The sequence below is a fragment of the Chiloscyllium plagiosum genome, unplaced genomic scaffold, assembly GCF_037043375.1.
Source record: "Chiloscyllium plagiosum isolate Xiang-an unplaced genomic scaffold, Cpla_swu_hap1 HiC_scaffold_14, whole genome shotgun sequence".
Lineage (NCBI taxonomy): Eukaryota > Metazoa > Chordata > Chondrichthyes > Orectolobiformes > Hemiscylliidae > Chiloscyllium > Chiloscyllium plagiosum.
In genome coordinates, this window is record NW_028270152.1 from 32161875 (window position 1) to 32185236 (window position 23362).

The following is a 23362-nucleotide window of genomic DNA, read 5'->3' on the forward strand; positions in this document are numbered from 1 at the left end:
GGTTCTGGATCTTGCATGGCATTATGGAGCATGTAGAGAACAGTGAGAAAATATTTGAGAGCAGGTAAATTTGAGAAGGATAGTCCATAAGTTTTTATTGTTGATAGAGTCAAAGACTTCTGTGAGACCAGAATGTCCATATCAAGCAGTTGATTGCTTATATTTTTCTTGGATTTGCAATGCAGTGAAGACGTCATCTATGGTGCTTCATAAAACCATACTGTGCCCCTTTAGTCTGCAATTACATACATTAGTAAATGATCAGGAAGTGCTTAATCCTAACATTGAAAACTCCAAACAGAAAAATTTAATTTTATAACACTCGATGATCAAAAATCTTAAAGTCTTTCAGTTGAAACTTTGAAATTGTTCAAACAACCACTGATTTATGTATTGGTGTTTGAAATGAATCAAAGTTTGCTTATATGCAAACACATATAATGTGTAGGTTACATATGGGTTCTGTTCTGGAGTTGTTTGCAAGTCGATTTGTACCCAAGATGGAACACAATACAGGACAAGATAAAGGAGCCATTCATGAGTACTCGTCATATATGGCATCTTTAAAATTACACCAATAGAGTCATAGAGTCACACAGCACAGAAAAAGCCCTTCAGCCCATTGAGATTTTTGAGATCATGTTTGTAAATCAGGCATTTGTAAATCAAGGACCCCCTGCATCTATTTTTCTATGTAAATTGTTGCCTGACATGTTGTTCAATGACTATCATAATAAGATGTAATGACTTGGTACCAGCTACTTGCAGTTGTGAGTAAAGTACTGCCAGCGATCCTTCTACCTGGGTTAGCCTATTGCAGTTCAGTATTTAAATGCAAGTTTCAGTTACTCTTAGGAATTTTAGGTATTACTGACAAGAGGTGGAGAAATCACATGCTTTCATTGATAAACTGTGCCAGAGTTCAACTGATTCTCCATACAAATACAGTTAGAACGTCAGTCTAGTCAGACTCAGTATAGCTCAAATATTAACTCTTTTAGAACTATTACCTTACACAACGATGATTCAGGAAACACTTCTGAATTGCTCCGAGTGTCTTGAGCAAGTCTGGGAGCAATTTTGTTTGTTCCAATTTGAAGGTGCTTTCCAGTTGGTGTTACTGAACTAAATAACTGATAATATTTTGTTCCTTAGTTTTAGAAACAGAAAGTCTTAAAGAAGCTCATTCTGTGCATGAAGAGGCTACGTTCAACTACATAACTGATGGTGAATTAAATGAATGTTCGCTGTACCCTGGACAATTGTGCCAGCATTTCTGTATGAAAACAGCAGAATCCTATGAGTGCATGTGTTTCCCAGGATATATTCTACAAGAAGATGGACACTCCTGCAAGTCAGGTGAGAGAAATCAATAATTACAGTTATCATAAGAACCATTAGAAACATTGCTTGTATCGAGCTGTCCCCAATCCCTGACTCTGGCCTTCTTCCCCTTATCCTGTATGCCCCATTCTCACCATCATTTACTTACCTGTTGCTTGGACACCTGACAATCCTGGGTTTTGATTGGATGCATTACCAACAGCTACCAGCCCTATCCTGGTGACACTAATGTCAACTTCTGATTAGCGTCCACCTTATGAAGTTGGCCTTTCTGCTCATAAGATCCTTTTTTCCAGGAAAGGTCCATCTCTTAAAGGACATTTTTAAGATGACAGGAAAAAGGTTTTAAAAAGACATAAGGAACAATTTATTTTACACAGAGAGCGGTTCATTTGTGAAATGAACTTCCAGAGGAAGTAGTGGATGCGGGTACAGTTACAACTGTTTCCTTGCTGTATGACTATATGATTATGCCCGGTGCCTAGTTAGCACAATTCATTGGGCTTCTCTGAAAGTAGGACACCTGAGGATCTCTCCTGTTCTTCACAAATGGATGATACCCAGTTGCTTCTGTTAAATACTGCTCAGAAACATTACTGCTTAAGAAGTAAATGCTCTAATCTGTGCTCTGTCTGGGCTCTTGTGACACAGTGGTAGTATCCCAACCTATGATCCAGGAGACTTAGGTTCAAAACTAACCTTCTCCACAGATGTATACCATTTTTGACCAGGTTTATTAGAAAGTGTGCCTAACCAGTGCTCCACTAAATGCTTGGATGGACAAAGGAATTCATTCTTAAGGTATTGTCGGTTGCTTATGGTAGAGATTGCCTAGATCACATTGAAGCATGTGGTTGAAGTGTATCATCTACAGGCATTGTGCTTGTGTTAGGTAGACTTGGGAGTGCCTCAGCCTACATATTCTGATATGCTGGGAACAGGAAGGTGAGTGTTTTGCTCCTACTCTTTTGCCTAAATTAACTCAATGCAATGATGCAAGATTAAAAACTGATCCAATGTCTAAAATCACAACTCAGACTGTGCTGGATTTTGGATTGGGCAGGAGAGCCATCAGTTTGGTTAGGGAGGGATGTGATGTAGTGTGGTAGTAGTATCACTGGACTAGTAATCTAGTAAGCCCAGGTTGATGGTCTGGAGACATGAGTTCAAATCCTACCATGTCAACTAGTAGAATTTAGATGCAATTATTAAGTCTGGTTTCAATAATGGTGACCATGTCAACCATCATCAATTGTTGTAAAAACACTTGTAGTTCATAAGATCCCAGATGTTGGTGAATTTTGGTTTTAGTTCTGTGATGGTATTTTAAGAGGTCAGCAAGTTATGTGGAAAAGTGACCTAACTGCATAACTTCCAAAAAAGTATGTGACTCAATTAAATGCTTAGAAGGATACTTGCAACCTTAATAAATGAAATATTTACACTGCCGATTTTATGACAGACAGAGAGAACCGACTAGGAACCACTAGTTTAGTTTAAGTTCATACAGCAATCAAACTTTCAGTTCAGGGGATCAGTTTTAGCCCAGCAGAAGAGTTTGAAGTCTGTGGGCAGAAAAATGCCATTTTGGTGCAACAAACAGGGTAAAACCTATACAATTAATGGTAGTGCCTTAGGTAATGTTGTAGAGCAGAGCGACCTAGGGGTTCAGGTACATAATTCTTTGAAGTTTACATCACTTATTGACAGGGTAGTTAAGAAGGCATTTATCATGATTCCCTTAATTGATCAGTCCTTTTGAGAATAGAAATTAGGAAGTCATGTTCAGGTTGTAGAGGACATTGATGAGGCCTATTCTGCAGTACTGTGTGCTGTTCTCGTCGCCCAGTTATAGGAAGGATATTATTAAGCTGGAGAGGTTTTCAGAAGAGATTTACAGGATGTTGGCAGGTATGGAGGATTTGCATTATAAAGAAAGGCTGGATAGACTGGGACTTTTTTCACTGGACCATAGGAAGTGGAGAGGTGACATAAGTTTATAAAATCATGAGGGTTATAGGTAGGGTTAATGGTAGATTTTTTTTTACCAAGCATGGGGGATTTCAAGATTAGCGGACACATTTTTAAGGTGAGTAGAGAGAGATTTAAAAAAGACATGAGAGCAAACATTTTATAGAGATTGGTTTGCATGTGGAATGAACTTCTTGAAGAAGTGATGGATATGGGCACAATTACAAAGTATTAAAGACAAGTGGATAAGTACACAAATAGGAAAGGTTTAGTGGTATATGGGCCAGGAGCTTGCACGTGGGACTAGTTTAGTTTGAGATTATGTTGGACCAAAGGGTCTGTTTAATTGCTGTATGACTCTATGATACCAGTAAATGAAGTCTTCAAGCTGTGAGAGTTTGTGTATAAGCTTTAAAGTCAAAAGAACTGTAAAAAACCTACTGAGGCCTGCACAGCTGGAGAGAATGTTTAAAACTGAAAATAGTCAGTTCAGTAAAGCAAAAAGGAGTTGGGGTTGGGGTGATATTTACTGGGGTTGAGTATCTGTAAAGGATATTGCTAGAATGTAGCCTGACACTTTGTTTTGCTGTTTATGTTACGACTTTTTGAAACTAGCTTTAGCTTTGATCTCTTTTCCTTTCTATAATAAACTTGTGTTCTTAAAGAATATTTGCAGACTCATGGGAATATGTTCAGTGACAATTCGCCACAGTAACCAACTGCAAGGATTATCAAGCCAGGTTTCTTCTGGAATCTACCTTATCCACTATTGTTGTCAGTTGTGATCATAAGAAAATCTGCAGTGCTTATTTGGCTGCTCTAAATGTGACTCCATATGCACAACAATATGGCTGGCTCTTAACTGCCCATTGAATTGGCCTAAACAGTTAATCAGCTCAAAGGCAATTAGGGATGGGCAACAAATGGTGGCGTTGCGGGATGCCAATACACCATTAAGAACAAGCAAAATTGGGCTCATAGAAGAGAGTAAAGATCCATTAAATCTCACCAGTTCCCTACTCACTCGTAATTTATAAGGAATAACTCAGAAAATGTAGCCTTCACTGCTTTTTTAACAGAAATTAGAGCAATTTTGCTTGTTATCCTCTCCAAGATTTAGAATGTGCAAAAATGTAAGTTGACTAGAATTAAGATTTGTATTATGGCCAGACAGCTGGAACCAATTGGAGATTTTAGTTTTGCCTGAAGTAATTGCCTTTTCCTTCGTATTTTACATAAAACTAAATAAATAATTTTGCCAAGAGAGTGCTGTGTTATCTTGAATATCTCTTTTTTGTTAGTGCTAAGATTGCCAATTGTTAATTGTAAAGGCAGGTTTTTATTCTAAATGCATGAGTAGTCAGTAACAGCTTGAGGCTGCCCACACACAGCTAAGGACCCTAACACATCAGCAAACATGGCAATGAGATCTGTTTCAGTACAAAACGTCGTATCGTTCAGTTCCTTTCTGTGTCATGGGTTTAAATCCAACCCAGAAAGAGGAAATGGAAAAGAAAACTCACTTATTCAAAAAACTTTGACTGTTACTTAAGTATTTTGAAGTCATTTTCTCAACTGACTTAAGACCAGGGAACTTGTCACTAATCTTCATGCTTCAGAAGCAGAGATGCTCATTTCAAATACTCAGACTTGGCACATGCATAATTGACAAAATAGTGTCTTTCTGTGCTGGATGTCTCTTTGATAATAGATAATTTTTTGCTGAACATGACTTCCTAATTTCTATGGTCCAGTGAAAAAAGTCCCAGTCTATCCAGCCTTTCTTTATAATGCAAATCCTCCATACCAAAAATTTTGCAAGACTAAATAATATTGAAATTTTTTTCTGAAACACTGATGCAACTTTCCTATTTTTGGAGAATATGGAGTTTTTTTTGTCTCATATATTTTTGTTTCTTAGTTCTTTGAGTAAAAATGGGAGAAGACGTATTTACCTCAGAAGCATTATCCCATTCATGCAACTACTCACCTACCAAACATACAGCATAAACATAATACATAAAATATTTTAGACAGAACTAATTATCTATTAAGTAGGGTACCAGTGGCATAATACTTGTCCCATTAATTTAATACAATGATCACGTATCGAAAAGTTCAACTGTGGAGCATAAAGGTATTGTAAGCCTACAAGCTAAGTGTTTTCAGTTCTGTAACAATGGTCTCAATTTTGCGATCAGAATACAATGAGGCTCAAGGCATTTACTGTTATTTCCATGTAAATTGCACAGCAGCTGTAGGTGAGGGCCAAGTATGTGGTTAAACATAGTACACAAACACTACTGACTAGGTTATGTAGCTGAAAATGTTACTTTGCTGTCTGACTTATGATTGAAATGCATTGAGTAGAAGATGCAGCATTTGCAAGGTGGAAATAAACTTAGTTTGCCGCAAATCTGTTAACTTTACCCTTTTCCTGCTTTGAACAATGCAATCAATGATAATTACTGTTAAATTACCGTATATACTCGAGTAATAGTCAATCTCATGTAAAAGTCAACCCCGTATTTTTGGCCAAATAACCTGGAATATTCCACATATCTCATGCAAAGGTCGACCCTAGTTCTTCACTGATAACCGATCAATGTTTATGAATCAGTGTGCCAGCCGTCACGTCGTGTTCCAGTTTTCCAGTCTGCCAGTTGTTCTGCCCTGCTCCCGGTCTTCAAGTCCGCTGGCTGTTGTGTTCCACTCCAGGCGTTCAGAATTATCATAATTTTTTTTTGTTCAGAGATCAGTTGGGCTTTTGCTAATGATACAGTCTGAATTTTGATGGCCATCAATTTCAGCCCTTCAAAAGTAGTATCCATGTAATAGTCGACCTTATAAATTTAACCTTAGAAAGTAGTCAAAAAATGCAACTATTACTCAGGTATGTACAGTATATTTTACTTTGAGAATTAACTATTACATCTCTCTTTCCTTCATCATTTAATTAGTATTTATTTTTTAAAAATATATAATTCATAAATTTTTCAGTGTTTTTAATTTCTACTTTTTTTCTCTCTCTCTAGCTTATTTTCCTTCTGCCTCTATATTTCTGTTGCTGTATTGGGTCTGCATTGAATTAAATTTCTCTAATTCTCTTTTCCTTCTTGGTTTTTGCACTATTTATTTAAGAAATAGTTCCTCTTCCTCTGGATTTAAGTTTCTGCATGCTTGGTATCCCTCAATGAGATATTATCAACAGACAATTCTAGCAGCTTGTGATATAAAAAATGTTCAAATCTAAATGTGCCGGGACAAGTGTAACAATTGGCAAATATCGCTGGATTCCCTGCCATAGCAAATTATGGTTTATTAACATACCTGGCCTTACTTCAGAGGAGGTAAATCAAGGTTTCATTTGTGCCAGACATTAAAAACAGATCTGCAATCTATTATTCTTTACAAGAAACTCTGTGCCAACACCTGAAAATGTCACCTGCTGTAAGAGAATTAGATTAGATTCCCTACAGTGTAGAAACAGGGTCTTCAGCCCAACAAGTCCACATCAACTGTCCGAAGAGTAACCCACTCAGACTCATTCCTCTACCCTATATTTACTCTGGACTAACACAGCTATTACTATGGGCAATTTAGCATGGCCAATTCACCTGGCTTACACATCTTTGGATTGTGGGAGGAAACCAGAGCACCCGGAGGAAACCTGCACAGACACAGGGAGAATGCAAACTCCACACAGGCAGTTCCCCAAGGTGGGATTTTAACCCAGGTCCCTGGTGCTATGAGGTAGCAGTGCTAACCACTGAGCCACCATGCTACCCTGAATTAATTGGAGGTTCCTTGACAAAAATGCCAAAATCATTTGAAACCCGAATTCTTCTTGAAGACTACTTAGTGCATGTCACAAGGGCTGCAATGTCCTCAATTTTAATTAGGTGGCTACCTTTTGAAGTGGCATTGTCCCATTTCCACCAGACGGGAACCCTGAAAACTTATTCCAATGAGTGCTATCGACATGATTTTGTTCAATGGTTCAGGTTGGAGGTGCATGTTTAGTGACTGCATTACAGATCCACAACTATTTCTAGTTTACATAAATGATCTGGATTTATAAACTCAGCGCAGACTGGTCATAATTGCAAATGATACCAAGTGAAAATGAACTGTGCAATCAGAAGAGACAGCTTTGAAATTGTCTAATGAATTGAACAAATTATCAGCAGACAGAATGATAGCCAAAAAAAATCAGAGAATTGTAAGGACTGACACATAAGAAGGAAAAATAAATGAGATGAAATAGCTGAGAATAAAGTGGAAAGTGACTTGGAGGTCTTGAGTTGGATCAATATTAAATATGTACAACAGATGCAGAATGCCAATGAGTAGAGTCAATGCAATGTTGATCTAGAAAAGTAAAGCAATAGAACATAAACCAGAGGAGTTAATGCATAAACTGTACAACATTCTGTGAAGATTGCATCTTGAATACTTTATCCAATTCTACTTGCCAACAGATGAAAGATGTTTATATACTGGAGGTATTGCAGAAATGGACGAGGAAGCTAATCTTCAGTATTTGGGCCTGAGTTTTCTGTTGTTGCCGTCTGTCAGAAAATGACATACCATGATTTGTTTGTCTTGACCAACTTCACATATCCACAATAGCTCACCTGCAACCAGTCGGTGGCATCCATAATCCAATTACTCCTCAGCCCCCCTTTCTGATGCTCTCCACTTTTTCTTCCAGAAGAGACCTCAATAGCTTTCCAATTGTGGACAAATGACAAAAACATTGACTGTTTTGGATGTCACTTTTGATTTATTTTTGCTGTTTCTGTTTGTCTTGATCTGGAAATGGAATTTAGAGTTATTAAGAAGGAATACATTGATTTGGACTTTCCAGTTTAGGACACATGTAGCTCGGGTATCTTGTAGGGGTATACAAGTTTTTAGGGTTATTGAGAAAAACTGAGCCAAAAAAAAAAGCAAACTAACGGATTCAGAGTTCAACTAATAAAAGATAATGTTAATGTTGGATTAAGGAAATACTTCATTCAAATGATACATTTTATTTTTATGAAACATTTTTCTAGATAGAGTAGTCAAGATAAAATCCACAAAGCCACTGAAAGGTCCCTGGATGGGATTTTGTGTTGTGGGATGCTAAGAGTCTCTTTATATATGTATTGTATATCATCATTTTTAATTACCCTATGAACCCGGTGTGATTATTTATTAGGCGAATATTGTGAGTAAACTGTGGAGCCAACTCAATAAATCTTAATGCAATCTAATTATGCATAGAAGATGTTCTTTGGTTTACTTAGTGTGTCAACTTGCAAATGAGTTAACATAATTTTGTCTTGAGATCTGTTATAATTTCCCTCCTTACTTATCTGGAAGAATTCATGAGTGGAGCGATATTGTTCTTGGTTCTGTGACAATGAATTAGGTTTTCTATGCAATTTTGATACGTATTTTCAAACATTACATAATTTTCCTGGCATTCTTTGTTTCCTTGTGGATAAGTTTCCTGTATTGTTCAGACAATATTTAACATTCATTTTGCCCCTGACTGTCTGGTAAGAATGTAAAATGTGCTGGATACAGTGAAGGGGAGAGATTAACTGTCAAGTACTCTATTTCATACATATTTTAATTCCCAACATATTTTTAACTTTAAAAACTGAATTAATAAGAGTAAATTTAACCGTAATGATTGGCAAGCCCAGTTTAAAATCTGTTTAAATTACTTAAAGCCTTGTCCAATGATTTGGCAGTTACAGTCAAATTAGTGACTTAGTTGCTACAAAACTGAAGGGAGAGGGCCTAGCCATCCTGATTGCCATTTGACATTCGAATGACAGCTATTCTTTCCACAGAGCCCATGCTAGTGTGAAACTTTGGCATGATGGAATGAAGAAACATCAGAAGATGTAAAGACTTCTGTCAGTTTGTAACCTTATAGAGTCACAGAGATGCACAGCACGGAAACAGACCCTTCGGTCCAACTTGTCCATGCCGACCAGATATCCCAACCCAGTCTAGTCGCAAATGCTAGCACCTGGCCCATATCCCTCCAAACCCTTCCTATTCACATACCCATCCTTTTAAATGTTGCAATTGTATTAGCCTCCACCACTTCCTCTGGCAGCTCATTCCATACACGTACCACCCTCTGCATGAAAACGTTGCTCCTTAGGTCTCTTTTATATTTTTCCCCTCTGATCCTAAACCTATGCCCTCTAGCTCTGGACTTCCCCCACCCCAAGGAAGAGACTTTGTCTATTTATCCTATCTATACCCCTGTGTTTGTGTGTGAAATGGGCTGCCAGAGGAAGTGGCAGAGGCTAGTACAATTGCAACATTTAAAAGGCATCTGGATGGGTATATGAATAGGAAGGATTTGGAGGGATATGGGCTAGGTGCTGGCAAGTGGGACTAGATTAGGTTGGAATATCTGGTTGGCATGGATGAGTTGGACTGAAGGGTCTGTTTCCATACTGTACATCTCTATGACTCTATAATTTTGTAAACTTCTATAAGGTCACCCCTCAGCCTCTGATGCTCCAGGGAAGACAGCCCCAGCCTGTTCAGCCTCTCCAAATAGCTCAACTCCTCCAACCCTGGCAACATCCTTGTAAATCTTTTCTGAACCCTTTCAAGTTTCACAACATCTTTCCGATAGAAAGGAGACTAGAATTGCATGCAATATTCCAACAGTGATCTAACGAATGTCCTGTACAGCCACAACATGACCTCCCAACTCCTGTACTCAATACTCTGACCAATAAAGGAAAGCATACCAAACGCCTTCTTCACTATCCTATCTACCTGTGACTCCACCTTCAAGGAGCTATGAACCTGCACTCCAAGGTCTCTTTTTTCAGCAACACTCCCCAGGACCTTACCATTAAATGTATAAGTTCTGCTAAGATTTGCTTTCCCAATGTGCAGTATCTCGCATTTATCTGAATTAAACTCCATCTGCCAGTCCTCAGACCATTGGCCCACCTGGTCCAGATCCTGTTGTAATCTGAGGTAACCCTCTTCGCTGTCCACCACACCTCCAATTTTGGTGTCATCTCCACACTTACCAACTATACCTCTTATGTTCACATTCAAATAATTTATATAAATGATGAAAAGTAGTGGACCCAGAACTGATCCTTTTGGCACTCCACTGATCACAGGCCTCCAGTCTGAAAAACAACACTCCACCACCACCTTTGAGCCAGGTGTGTATCCAAATGGCTAGTTCTCCCTGTATTCTGTGAGATCTAACCTTGCTAACCAGTCTCCCATGAGGAACCTTATCAAACACCTTACTGAAGTCCACATAGATCACATCTACCACTCTGCCCTCATCAAGCCTCTTTGTTACTTCTTCAAAACCTCAATCAAGTTTGTGAGACATGATTTCCCATGCACAAAACCATGTTGACTACCTCTAATCAGTCCTTGCCTTTCCAAATACATGTACATCCTGTCCCTCCTGTTCACTCCAACAACTTGCCCACCACTGATTAGATTACAGTGTGGAAACAAGTCCACACCGGCCCGCCGAAGCGCAACCCACCCATACCCCTACATTCACCCCTTACTTAACACTACGGGCAATTTAGCATGGTCAATTCACCTGACCTGCACATCTTTGGACCGTGGGAGGAAACCGGAGCACCCGGAGGAAACCCACGCAGACACGGGAAGAACGTGCAAACTCCACACAGTCAGTCGCCTGAGGCGGGAATTGAACCCAGGTCTCTGGCGCTGTGAGGCAACAGTGCTAACCACTGTTCCACCGTGCCGCCCAATGACATCAAGGTCTATAGTTCCCTGACTTGTCTTTTCACATTTCTTAAAAAGTGGCACTACGTTAGCCAACCTCTAGTGTCCCAGCATCTGACCTGTGACTATCGATGATACAAGTATCTTAGCAAGAGCCCCAGCAATCACTTCTCTAGCTTCCCACAGAGGTCTAGGATACACATGGTCAGGTCCTGGAGGTTTATTCACTTTTATGCATTTCAAGACATCCAGCACTTCCTCCTCTGTAATGTGGACATTTTGCAAGATGTCACCATCTCTTTCCCTACATTTCATATCTTCCATATCCTTTTCCACAGTAAATACTGATGCAAAATACTCGTTTAGTATCTCCTCCATTTTCTGCGGCTCCACACAAAGGCCACCTTGCTGATCTTTGAGGGGCCCTATTCTCTCCCTACTTCCCCTTTTGTCCTTAATATATTTATAAAAACCCTTTGGATTCTCCTTAACTCTATTTACCAAAGTTATCTCTTGCCCCCTTTTTGTCCTCCAGATTTCTCTATTAAGTATACTCCTATTTCCTTTATACTCTTCTAAGAATTCACTCGATCTATCCTGTCTATACCTGACATATGCTTCCTTCTTCTTCCTAACCAAACCTCAATTTCTTTAGTCATCCAGCATTCCCTATACCTATCAGCCTTTCCTTTCACCGTAACAGGAAGATACTGTCTCTGGACTCTCGTTATCTCATTTTTGAAGGCTTTCCATTTTCCAGCCATCCCTTTACCTGCGAACATATGCCCCCAGTCAGCTTTTGAAAGTTCTTGCCTAATACCATCAAAGTTGGCCTTCCTCCAATTTAGAACTTCAACTTTTAGATCTGGTCTATCCTTTTCCATCACTATTTTAAATCTAATGGAATTATGGTCGCTGGCCCCAAAGTGCTCCCCCACTGACACCTCAGTCACCTGCCCTGCCTTATTTCCCAAGAGTAGGTATGGTTTTGCACCTTCTCTAGTAGGTACATTCACATACTGAATCAGAAGATTTTCTTGTACACATTCAACAAATTCTTCTCCATCTAAACCCTTAACACTATGGCAGTCCCATTCTTTGTTTGGAGAATTAAAATCCCTGACCATAACCACCCTATTATTCTTACAGATAGCTGAGATCTCCTTAAAAATTAGTTTCTCAATTTCCCTCTGACTATAATACAATCCCAATAAGGTGATTATCCCTTTCTTATTTCTCAGTTCTACCCAAATAACTTCCCTGGATGTATTTCTGGGAATATCCTCCCTCAGCACAGCTGTAATGCTATCCCTTATCAAAAATGCCACTCCCTCCATGTCTCTTGCCTCCCTTTCTATTCTTCCTGTCACATTTGTATCCTAGAAATTAAGCTGCCAATCTTGTGCATCCCTGAGCCACATTTCTGTAAATGCAATGAAATCCCAGTCCCATGTTCCTAACCATGCTCTGAATTCATCTGCCTTCCCTGTTAGGCCACTTGCATTGAAATAAATGCAGTTTAATTTATCAGTCCTACCCTGTTCTCTGCTTTGTCCCTGCCTGCCCTGACCGTTTGACTTGCTTCTGTTCTCAACCAACTGCACCAGTCTCAGATTGATCTCTTTCCTCACTACCTCCCTGGCTTCCAACTGCCCCCAACTTACTAGTTTAAATCTTCCTGAGCAGCTCTAGCAAATTTCCCTGCCAGTATATTCGCCCCCTTCCAATTCAGGTGCAATCTGTTCTTCTTGTACTTTTACCTCAAAAGAGATTCCAATGATCCAAAAATGTGAATCCTTCTCCCATACACCAGCTCCTCAGCCATGCATTCATCTGCTCTATCCTCCTATTCCTGCTCTCACTAGCTTGTAGCATTGGGTGTAACCCAGATATTACTGCTCTCGAGGATCTCCTTTTTAAATTCCTGCCTAACTCTCTGTAATCTCCCTTCAGAATCTCAACCTTTTCCCTTCCTATGTCGTTGGTTCCAATGTGGACAATGACCTCTTGCTGGCCCCTCTCCCCCTTGAGAACATTCTGCACCCTCTCTGAGACATCCTTGATCCTGGCACCAGGAAAGCAACACATTCTTCTTATTTTTCACTGCTGGCCACAGAAATGTCTGTCTGTACCTCGGACTAGAGAGTCCCCTACCACAATTGATCTCTTGGAACCCGACGTACCCCTCATTGTATTAGAACCAGTCTCAATACCAGAAACTTGGCTGTTTGTGCTACGTTCCCCTGAGAATCCATCACTCTCTCCATTTTCCAAAACAGCATACATGTTTGAAATGGGGATAGCCACAGAAGACTCCTACACTAACTGCCTACTTCTCTTACCTTTCCTGGAGTTAACCCATCTATGTGACTGTATCTGCAAGTTTTCCCCCTTCCTATAACTGCCATCCATCACATTCCCTTGCTCTTGTAAATTCCTCATTGCCTCTAACTGTCTCTCCAACCGATCCATTCGATCTGATAGGATTCGCAACCAATGGCAATTATTGCAGATATAATCTGCAGTACCCCGTAAACTCTCCTTAAACTCCCACATCCGACAAGAACAGCATATCATTCTCCTAAAGGCCATTTTTGCTCCTTCACAATCTACAGACTCAGAAAATAACTCCATCTTATTCCTCTACAAAACACTGCTCCAGCCTAACTTAACACTTATAGCTTATGTTTTGTTTATTCAAAAAACATACCTCAAAAAACATATAATCAAGAAAGAATCCACTCTATTCACTACTGCAGACGTTCTGTAGGCCATACTTAAAAATATCCACTTATGTGTTTCTGTGCTGTGACCTCTGCCAAACAAGTTTCTCCAAATTAGTTGTGAATTTCACGTTTGTAAATTTTTCCAGACGCACTCTGATGCCCAGCAATACATGAATTCAAACAGCAAAGGCAGTAACTGCACAGGTTCACTGTGGTGTCAGTTTCTTTCTCTCTCTCTCTCTCTCTCACCCGCAATGACCACACCATGTGCTTCCTTTGTCTGTTGCTCTCCCTTTTAAAACTGCTGTTGTTTTGACATTTTTTCTCCAAAGTTCCAAAACAATGCAACAGCATATAAAACAATAATTGCTGCTCCTGGAGTTGGAGGAAATCACCTCCAACACCTAAAATACCTCAAAAAAAAAAGGAGCAGCTGTTACAGCCAGAAGTTTTTCCCGACCTCCATCTTGGATTACCCAGATTCTTTTATGAGACAACAAAGAAAAGTATACCCCACAACCTTCACATTCCTTTTTGCCTTACTCTCCTTATCAGCACCGCCATGTTCTCATTCAATTCTTATTTATCTATTCATCTCCTCACTTCACCCCCAAGTCCCAGTCATACAGCTTAGTTATGCCATAGTCACACACATCCTCCATTGAAACCAGAGTAGTGAGGAAATGACTTCACTTGCAATACTCCTTCCTCTCCAATAGTCTTTCACCTCCCATCCTGATATGTTGAGTTTCCCCCTTCACAATTTTGCCCCTTCTGCATCCCAGCATGCCACCACCCATCTCCAGAATTGCCTTTCCCAGTTTCCTCCCCACAGCACTGGCCTGATAACCAGCCCCCTCCCCCACCATTTAAATTTCAGTGACCTGACCTCCTGGACTGACCATGGTCCACCCTCTGAATGACTTTAAAAGACTATCCCAACTGATGAATGACCAGACCCCTGTGTAATCTCTGTCCAGTTTTCTGACTGCCTCCCTGCTATTCTCTGGCCTAGTTGCTCCATACATACAGGATTGACTATGGCCCACTCCCTGGACTGTGGTGCCAATGATCCCCAGACCCCAATCACCTGACTGGCCAATAGTCAAGTCCCTGGATTGATAGTGGATGATGCCCTTACCTCACTATACCTGTACCCACTGACTCAAGACCATTCCCCCTTGACTTCACTGGGAACTACTCCCCTTAGACCTTTGATACATGGTCATTTGGTTAAAGCACACGCTGTGTGTTTGCCACATACACAGCTGGGACATGCTGTAGGCATGACATTGACATAGTATTGTGCCATATAGCAACATGGCCACCCAGTTAACATATCAGAGCAAAAATCAAAAGCTGGCTGCCAAATTTCTGTACTAAAAGGCAAGGTAAGTCAGAAGCACTGTTAATCTGTGGTTGTGAATGAAGTGGCAGGATTTAAAAAAGTATGGCATGGCAAGGGAGAGATGCTGTGCATATCCAAGTTGGTGCCAAGTGAGTGAGAGTTAAGAGAGCAAGCTTAGAATTCTGAGGTGCACTCAGATCCAATCTATATGATGCGTGCCTGTCCATTCTCACAAGTGACCTGGCAACAACATAACAATGCATTGTATCAATGCATTCCAAAGTGCAGTATTGAAATGGAGAACTACTCTGACTGAGTCAGAGATGTGCCATGATGTGGTCCATGCCTGATACCCATCTCCAGAGATAAACAATGTAGGAGGTCCTACATTTAGGAATTGTTAGGGACTGCTGGTCAACGTGGAGGCCCAGTCCAGAGGAACAAGCAATGGGCAGGAATAGACAGGTTTATTCAGATTTTCAAGTCAGGAATTGTCGGCATCTAGTTTATTTCTACTATCTAGGAGAACCGCCAACTGCAAATAAGTGAGTTGGGAATAGGTAAAGTACTGAGATGTTAATATATGCAGATGGACCTCACATTGCTTACTAGTGAGATTCTCATCCTGCGTTTCAAACGTTGGTTGTAGAATTGGAATTCTTTCTCTTGATGTTGAGAATCTCAGTTTTCTGATCTCACTAATTAATCCCAACTGACTCGTCATTTGGAGGCAAGGATGATTCAACCTGAGGTATTTTTAAACTTTAATTATCTTGAAATTGTTGATATAGCAATCATACAACATATTTTGATGATTAAATTTTATATTGAAATGTTAAGCTCATATTTATTTCATGGCCTATTTCTCGATATTTGATACAGAGTATGAAGATGAGGAAAACAGTTTCACTGAAGCAAAGACTACTCAAGTAGCACAAACTGGAACATCTGTTAAAATGGATCGCTGTAAAGGTATGCTTGTATTAAGAATAATATTGTCAAATTCGCACTTAGAATCTTGCTGGAAGAAGGACATATTGGTTTATAGCATGCTCAATAGATGTGACTTCTACTTTGTTCAGAAGAACTTCACATGTATGTAGGGTTTAAAGGAAAGTTTCCAGATGAAAGGCTTTTGCCCGAAACGTCGCTTCACCTACTCCTCGGATTCTGCTTGACCTGCTGTCCTTTTCCAACACCCCACTCTTGACAGATTTCCAGCATCTGCAGTCCTCACTTTCTCCCTTTGAAGGAAAGATGTCTCTTAAACATGTGTCATTGACGAAGCAGAAACTTGTTTGTAAAAAAATCCTGGATAAAGTGAACACATCAAATCAGAATATCATAAGACCATAAGACCATAAGACATAGGAGTGGAAGTAAGGCCATTCGGCCCATCGAGTCCACTCCGCCATTCAATCATGGCTGATGCGCATTTCAGCTCCACTTACCAGCGTTCTCCCCGTAGCCCTTAATTCCTCTAGACAACAAGAATCTATCAATCTCGGCCTTGAAGACATTTAGCGTCCCGGCTTCCACTGCACTCCGTGGCAATGAATTCCACAGGCCCACCACTCTCTGGCTGAAGAAATGTCTCCGCATTTCTGTTCTGAAATGACCCCCTCTAATTTTAAGGCTGTGTCCACGGGTCCTAGTCTCCTTGTCTAACGGAAACAATTTCCTAGCATCCACCTTTTCCAAGCCATGTATTATTTTGTACGTCTCTATTAAGTCTCCCCTTAATCTTCTAAACTCCAACGAATACAATCCCAGTATCCTCAGCCGTTCCTCATATGTTAGACCTGTCATTCCAGGGATCATCCGTGTGAATCTCCGCTGGACACGTTCCAGTGCCAGTATATCCTTCCTGAGGTGTGGGGACCAAAACTGGACACAGTACTCCAAATGGGGCCTAACCAGAGCTTTATAAAGTCTTAGTAGTACATCTCTGCTTTTATATTCCAACCCTCTTGAGATAAGAGACAACATTGCATTCACTTTCTTAATCACGGACTCAACCTGCATGTTTACCTTTAGAGAATCCTCGACTAACACTCCCAGATCCCTTTGTGCTTTGGCTTTATTAATTTTCTCACCATTTAGAAAGTAGTCTATGCTTTTATTCTTTTTGCCAAAGTGCAAGACCTCGCATTTGCTCACGTTAAATTCCATCAGCCATTTCCTGGACCACTCTCCCAACCTGTCTAGATCCTTCTGTAGCCTCCCCACTTCCTCAGTACTACCTGCCTGTCCACCTAACTTCGGATCATCGGCAAACTTCGCTAGAATGCCCCCGGTTCCCTCATCCAAATCATTAATATATAATGCGAACAGCTGTGGCCCCAGCACCGAACCCTGCGGGACACCGCTCGTCACCGGCTGCCATTCTGAAAAAGAACCTTTTATCCCAACTCTCTGCCTTCTGTTAGACAGCCAATCCTCAATCCATCCCAGCAGCTCACCTCGAACACCATGGGCCCTCACCTTGCTCAGCAGCCTCCCGTGTGGCACCTTATCAAAGGCCTTTTGAAAGTCTAGATAGACCACATCCACTGGGTTTCCCTGGTCTAACCTACTTGTTACCTCTTCAAAAAATTCCAACAGGTTTGTCAGGCATGACCTCCCTTTACTAAATCCATGTTGACTTGTTCTAATCAGACTCTGCTCTTCCAAGAATTTAGAAACCTCATCCTTAATGATGGATTCTAGGATTTTACCAACAACCGAGGTTAAGCTGATTGGCCTATAATTTTCCATCTTTTGCCTTGATCCTTTCTTGAACAAGGGGGTTACAACAGCCATCTTCCAATCATCCGGGACCTTTCCTGACTCCAGTGACTCTTGAAAGATCTCAACCAATGCCTCTGCTATTTCCTCAGCCACCTCTCTCAGAACTCTAGGGTGTATCCCATCGGGGCCAGGAGATTTATCAATTTTAAGACTTTTTAACTTTTCTAGCACTATTTCTTTGGTAATGGCAACCATACTCAACTCAGCCCCGTGACACCCTTTAATTTTTGGGATAGTACTCATGTCTTCCACTGTGAATACTGACGCAAAGTACTTGTTAAGTTCTCCTGCTATTTCCTTATCTCCCATCACTAGGCTTCCTGCATCAGTTTGAAGTGGCCCAATGTCTACTTTTGCCTGTCGTTTATTTCTTATGTACTGAAAGAAACTTTTACTATTATTTCTAATATTACTGGCTAGCCTACCTTCATATTTGATCCTCTCCTTTCTTATTACACTCTTTGTTATCCTCTGTTTGCTTTTGTATCCTTCCCAATCTTCTGATTTCCCACTGTTCTTAGCCACTTTATAGGATCTCTCTTTTTCTTTAATACATTTCCTGACTTCCTTTGTCAGCCAAGGTTGTCTAATCCCTCCCCGGTTAATCTTTCTTTTCTTGGGAATGAACCTCTGTACAGTGTCCTCAATTATACCTACAAACTCCTGCCATTTTTGCTCGACTGTCTTCCCGGTTAGCCTCTGCTTCCAGTCTATTTTAGTCAGTTCCTCTCTCATGCCCTCATAATTACCTTTATTCAACTGTAACACCATTACATCCGATTTTGCCTTCTCCCTTTCAAACTCCAGACTGAACTCTATCATATTATGGTCGCTACTTCCTAAGGGTTCCCTTACTTTAAGATCTTTTATAGAGTCTGGTTCATTGCAAAGCACTAGGTCCAGAATAGCCTGCTCTCTTGTGGGCTCCATGACAAGCTGTTCCAAAAAGCCATCCTGTAAGCATTCCATGAATTCCCTTTCTTTAGATCCACTAACAACATTATTTACCCAGTCCACCTGCATATTGAAGTCTCCCATGATCAATGTAACCTTGCCTTTCTGACATGCCTTCTCTATTTCCCGGTACATGTTGCGTCCCTGGTCCTGACCACTGTTAGGAGGTCTATACACAACTCTAATTATGTTTTTTTTGCCTTTGTGGTTCCTCAATTCCACCCACACAGACTCCACATCATCCGACGCTATGTCATTCAATACCATAGATTTAATTTTGTTCTTAACTAACAAGGCAACCCCACCCCCTCTGCCCACCTCTCGGTCTTTTCGATAAGTTGAAAAACCATGGAGGTTTAACTGCCAGTCCTGAACCCCCTGTAACCAAGTCTCTGTGATGCCTACTACATCATAATCATTCACTATTATCTGTGCCATTAGTTCATCGGCTTTGTTATGAATGCTACGAGCATTGAGTATTTTCCATAATTCAAGGTTGACGAATTCTTCAGAGATGGATAAGTGTCTGTAGGGCAATGAAAACAAGGAGAAGTTAAAATAAGTTAGTTTGTATCCCACTGTATTAGTTGTTATAGGGAAAAAGCTTCACTTGAATTTTGCAAAGGGTAGGATAGTGAGCTTACAGGATATTTATACTGACATTATATCGACTATTTTGAAATTACTTTAAAGTTTCAAAGCTTCATAGTCATGCTGCCAAAGGTGAAAAAAGGATGAGTTTTTCATTGCCGTAACTCTCTCCATTTTATTTTGATAAATGCATTTCTCCTTCACTGTCCTCTGTCTGTCTGTCTGTCTCTCTCTCTCCACCCCACATCATCTTTCTGTTATTGGAATAGCTATATATGATTATCATTATCAATGGCAGTCAAAACAATATAAAACAAAGAACTGTGGATATGGAAATCGGAAACAAACAAAAACAGAAATTGCTGGAGAAACTCTAGCAGCATCTACGGAGAGAAAACCCCTTTAACGTTTTGAGTTCTGTGACACTTCTTCAGTAAAAATAATAGTTCAAATCTTATAAGAAAGATTCAAACCAATTTAAAGGTTGCTTTTAACTCCCTTTGACAATAATGGTGGGATGAAGACTGGTAAATTAGAGGCAACATTCCCCCTCTGTTTTGGGGTGGCAGTCATGAATGTATAGATGTTTTCACTGTAGCAGGAAACTGATGTATGGATGTTTTCAGTGTAGCAGGATACTAATGTCGGGATAAAATGCTACAGCAAGACCCATGGCCAATGCCAAGACTAATGGTCAATACCAGGCTCACCAAAGAGACTAGTCAAGCCCAGTCAGGACCAGAGCAATTGTTACACTGTTGTGGTTGCCGCGTGTGGCAGGCATAACAGGACATGCTTTTCAGGAGAAAGGAAAGGAAGCATTGGACCTTCCCCACCAAACATCCTCCCCCTCTTCCTACTCACAGATTGCTGAGCATCATTCTTGTAGCTCATGGCTGGCAATTACTCAGCCACCATGAAATCCTGCTTCTGACCATTGGCAGGTACTGATTCCCATTAGAATCAAGTAGGATTAGTTCAAACTCCACTATGGCCAGGTAAGCTGGATGCTTACACTACTGTCCGCATTGTGAATTCAGATCATAAAATAACACTGAGTCTCAAAAATCTGGAGTTTATTTAACCTCTCTCCAAACGTCCTGGTACAGTCATCACTCACATTGTTATACATCACCACTGTTTGTAGTTGTTGGCACAATAGAGTTGTATTAGGAATATGTATCAATGTAACAGACAACTTTCCAAAAAAAAGTCATCTTCGAAGAAATGCTTATAACCCTTAACATTTACTTAAATGCATCATCCACTTTTGCCAAGTTAAAATAAGAACTTTTTTCTTACAGATGCTAGTCCATGCATGCACCGTTGCACACAGATTGGAGAAAACACTATTTGTTCCTGTTTCTCTGGTTTTAGACTGATGGCTGATCAGTTCTCATGCGAAGGTAAATGCATGATTACATCCTGCAAAATATAAAAGATAATAGCAACTTTTCGGTTAGTTTGAAGTTATTACTTGAATTTCTTTGCCGGAGGTTGTTAAGGCAGATTATATATTATGACAAATATTGTTTGTTTCTAATTATTTAATGATACTGTAATTTTAAATAAAATTGTGTGCCATAATTTACTGATTATAGATGTGAATGAATGCATAATGGAGTCACACAACTGTTCAAGAGAAGAATCCTGTGTGAATACTCAGGGATCGTTCCACTGTGTCCCTGCAAAGATCTGTGAGAATGGCTTTATTCGAAATGCAAATGACAAATGTGTCGGTAAGAACAGAAAGCCCTAGTGCATGTAACCTTCAAACTGCTGCTTATTTACTTATCTGAATAGAATTCTATGCTGCTGTTCCACATGGAATTAGAGATATCAAATTGAAACACAGTTTGTCCAGAATTTCTGCCAGGCCTGCCCTGATTGCCTGCTGTAGCCTTGGCAACAGATCAGTGGAAGTTTAGAGAAATAGTCGTAAATGGTCTTTTGTGGTGCTGCTAATGGGGATTCTTTGCAGCTTTATTATGGCGGGAGATGTGGAGATTTTGAACATTCCTGAGAAGCTCCATGCCAAAAACATTTTATTTTAAGGTAAATTTTGCTATTTTGCAACTTTGAGTCTGCTTGCAAAGCACTTCCATAGCTATGTAACATTCTGGGGTGTCCTGAGCTTGTTAGAGACGACAGGATATATCTTATGTTTTATTGGCTAAGGAGGATTGCCACAAGACCCAGTGAGATTGTTCTCTATAGTTTTTAAAATATATTTTTGTTGAAAAATAGATTTTTTAATATTACAACAAATACAAAACAATACAAAGAAAGAACACAACAATGTAAAAAACTCAAACCTCTCTAATGTACAAATGTATAAGTATGTATAGAAAAATATATATACAAAAAACTCCAACTAACTACTTAACTAAATAAGTAATAACTAATAACAAACTAATAAATAATAATAATACAGCTCAGCCAAACAAAGCACTCACTCACGAATATCGAGAGCATTAATTTTCACATATTCATATGTTCGCAGTTCCCCCTCTCTGGATATTGGACTCGTAAAGAACAATCGTTATGGCTATATAAAAGCCCAAAACAAATCTGTGTACAGGTATTCCAAAAAGGGCCGCTATTGTCTTACAGAAATTCTCAGTTTTGTGGTGTACCATACTTATGACAAAACCCAAGGGGATATGCTCCATAACAATCTTCCGCCAACCCGACAGGCCCAGGGGATTTTCGGATACCCAACCTAACAAGATATTCTTTCTTGCACAGAAAGTGAGGATGCTGAAAAGATTTTTCTTTTGCGCATCTAGAGGGAACACACTGGGCAGGCCATGAAGAAGAGAGATTGGGTCTCTCTCTCTCTGTAATTTACCTTGGCTCATTAATCCTGTCCTCATGTCTGATTCCATCCTCACCTTACCACACAAAAAAGACCAAAGAACTGCAGATGCTGATAAGGGTGGCACAGTGGCTCAGTGGTTAGCATTGTTGTCTCATAGCACCAGGGACCTGGGTTCAATTCCAGCCTCGGGTGTCTGTGTGGATTTGCAGATTCTCCCTGTGTCTGCGTGGTTTTCCTCCGGGTGCTCCGGTTTCCTCCCACAATCCAAAGATGTGCCGGTTAGGTGAATTGGCCATGCTAATTGTTGGTTAGGTGCATTAGTCAGGGGAAATGTGGAGTTGGGGAATTGGTGTGGGTGGGTTACACTTTAAAGGGTCAATGTGGACTTATTGGGCCGAAGGGCCTGTTTCCACACAGCAGGGATTCTATGATTCTATGCTGGAAATCAAAAGCAAAAAAGAAGTTGTGTGAACAACTGTGCAGGTCCGGCAGCAATGGTGGACAGAATCAGAGTTAATGTTTCGGGTCCAGTATCTTTGAATAGGTAACAAGTAGGTTAGACCAGGGAAACCCAGTGGAAATTATCTATCAAGACTTCTAAAAGGCCTTTGATAAAGGTGCCTCATGGGAGGCTGCTGAGTAAGGTGAGGGCCCATGGTGAGCTACTGGCATGGATTGAGGATTGGTTGTCTGACAGAAGGCAGAGAATTGGGATAAAAGGTTCTTTTTCAGAATGGCAGCTGGTGACAAGTTGTGTCCCGCAAGGTTCAGTGTTGGGGCCACAGTTGTTCACTTTATTTATTAATAATCTGAATGAAGGGACTTGGGGGCATTCTGGTGAAGTTCACTGATAATACGAAGTTAGGCAGACAGGCAGGTAGTACTGAGGAGGTGGGGAGGCTGCAGAAAGATTTTGACAATTTAGGAGACTGGTCCAGGAAATGGCTGATGAAATTCAATGTGAGCAAATGCAAGGTCTTGCACTTTGGAAAAAAAGAATACAGGCATAGACTATTTTCTAGACGGTGAGAAAATTTGTAACACCAAAGTACAAAGGGATCT

At 40.3% G+C, this 23362-nt stretch overlaps 1 protein-coding gene across 7 annotated transcripts in view; it reads left to right on the forward strand.

The window, feature by feature from the left end:
* Positions 1 to 23362, forward strand: part of fbln2 (fibulin 2) — a 187234-nt gene that overhangs the window by 124769 nt on the left and 39103 nt on the right. For all 7 annotated transcript variants that reach the window (XM_087994267.1, XM_043707999.2, XM_043707995.2 and 4 more), the window contains 4 exons: positions 1156 to 1359; positions 16027 to 16116; positions 20784 to 20885; positions 21081 to 21218. In XM_087994267.1, coding sequence (XP_087850393.1) covers positions 1156 to 1359; positions 16027 to 16116; positions 20784 to 20885; positions 21081 to 21218 — 534 coding nt within the window. The remainder of the gene's footprint in view (positions 1 to 1155; positions 1360 to 16026; positions 16117 to 20783; positions 20886 to 21080; positions 21219 to 23362) is intronic.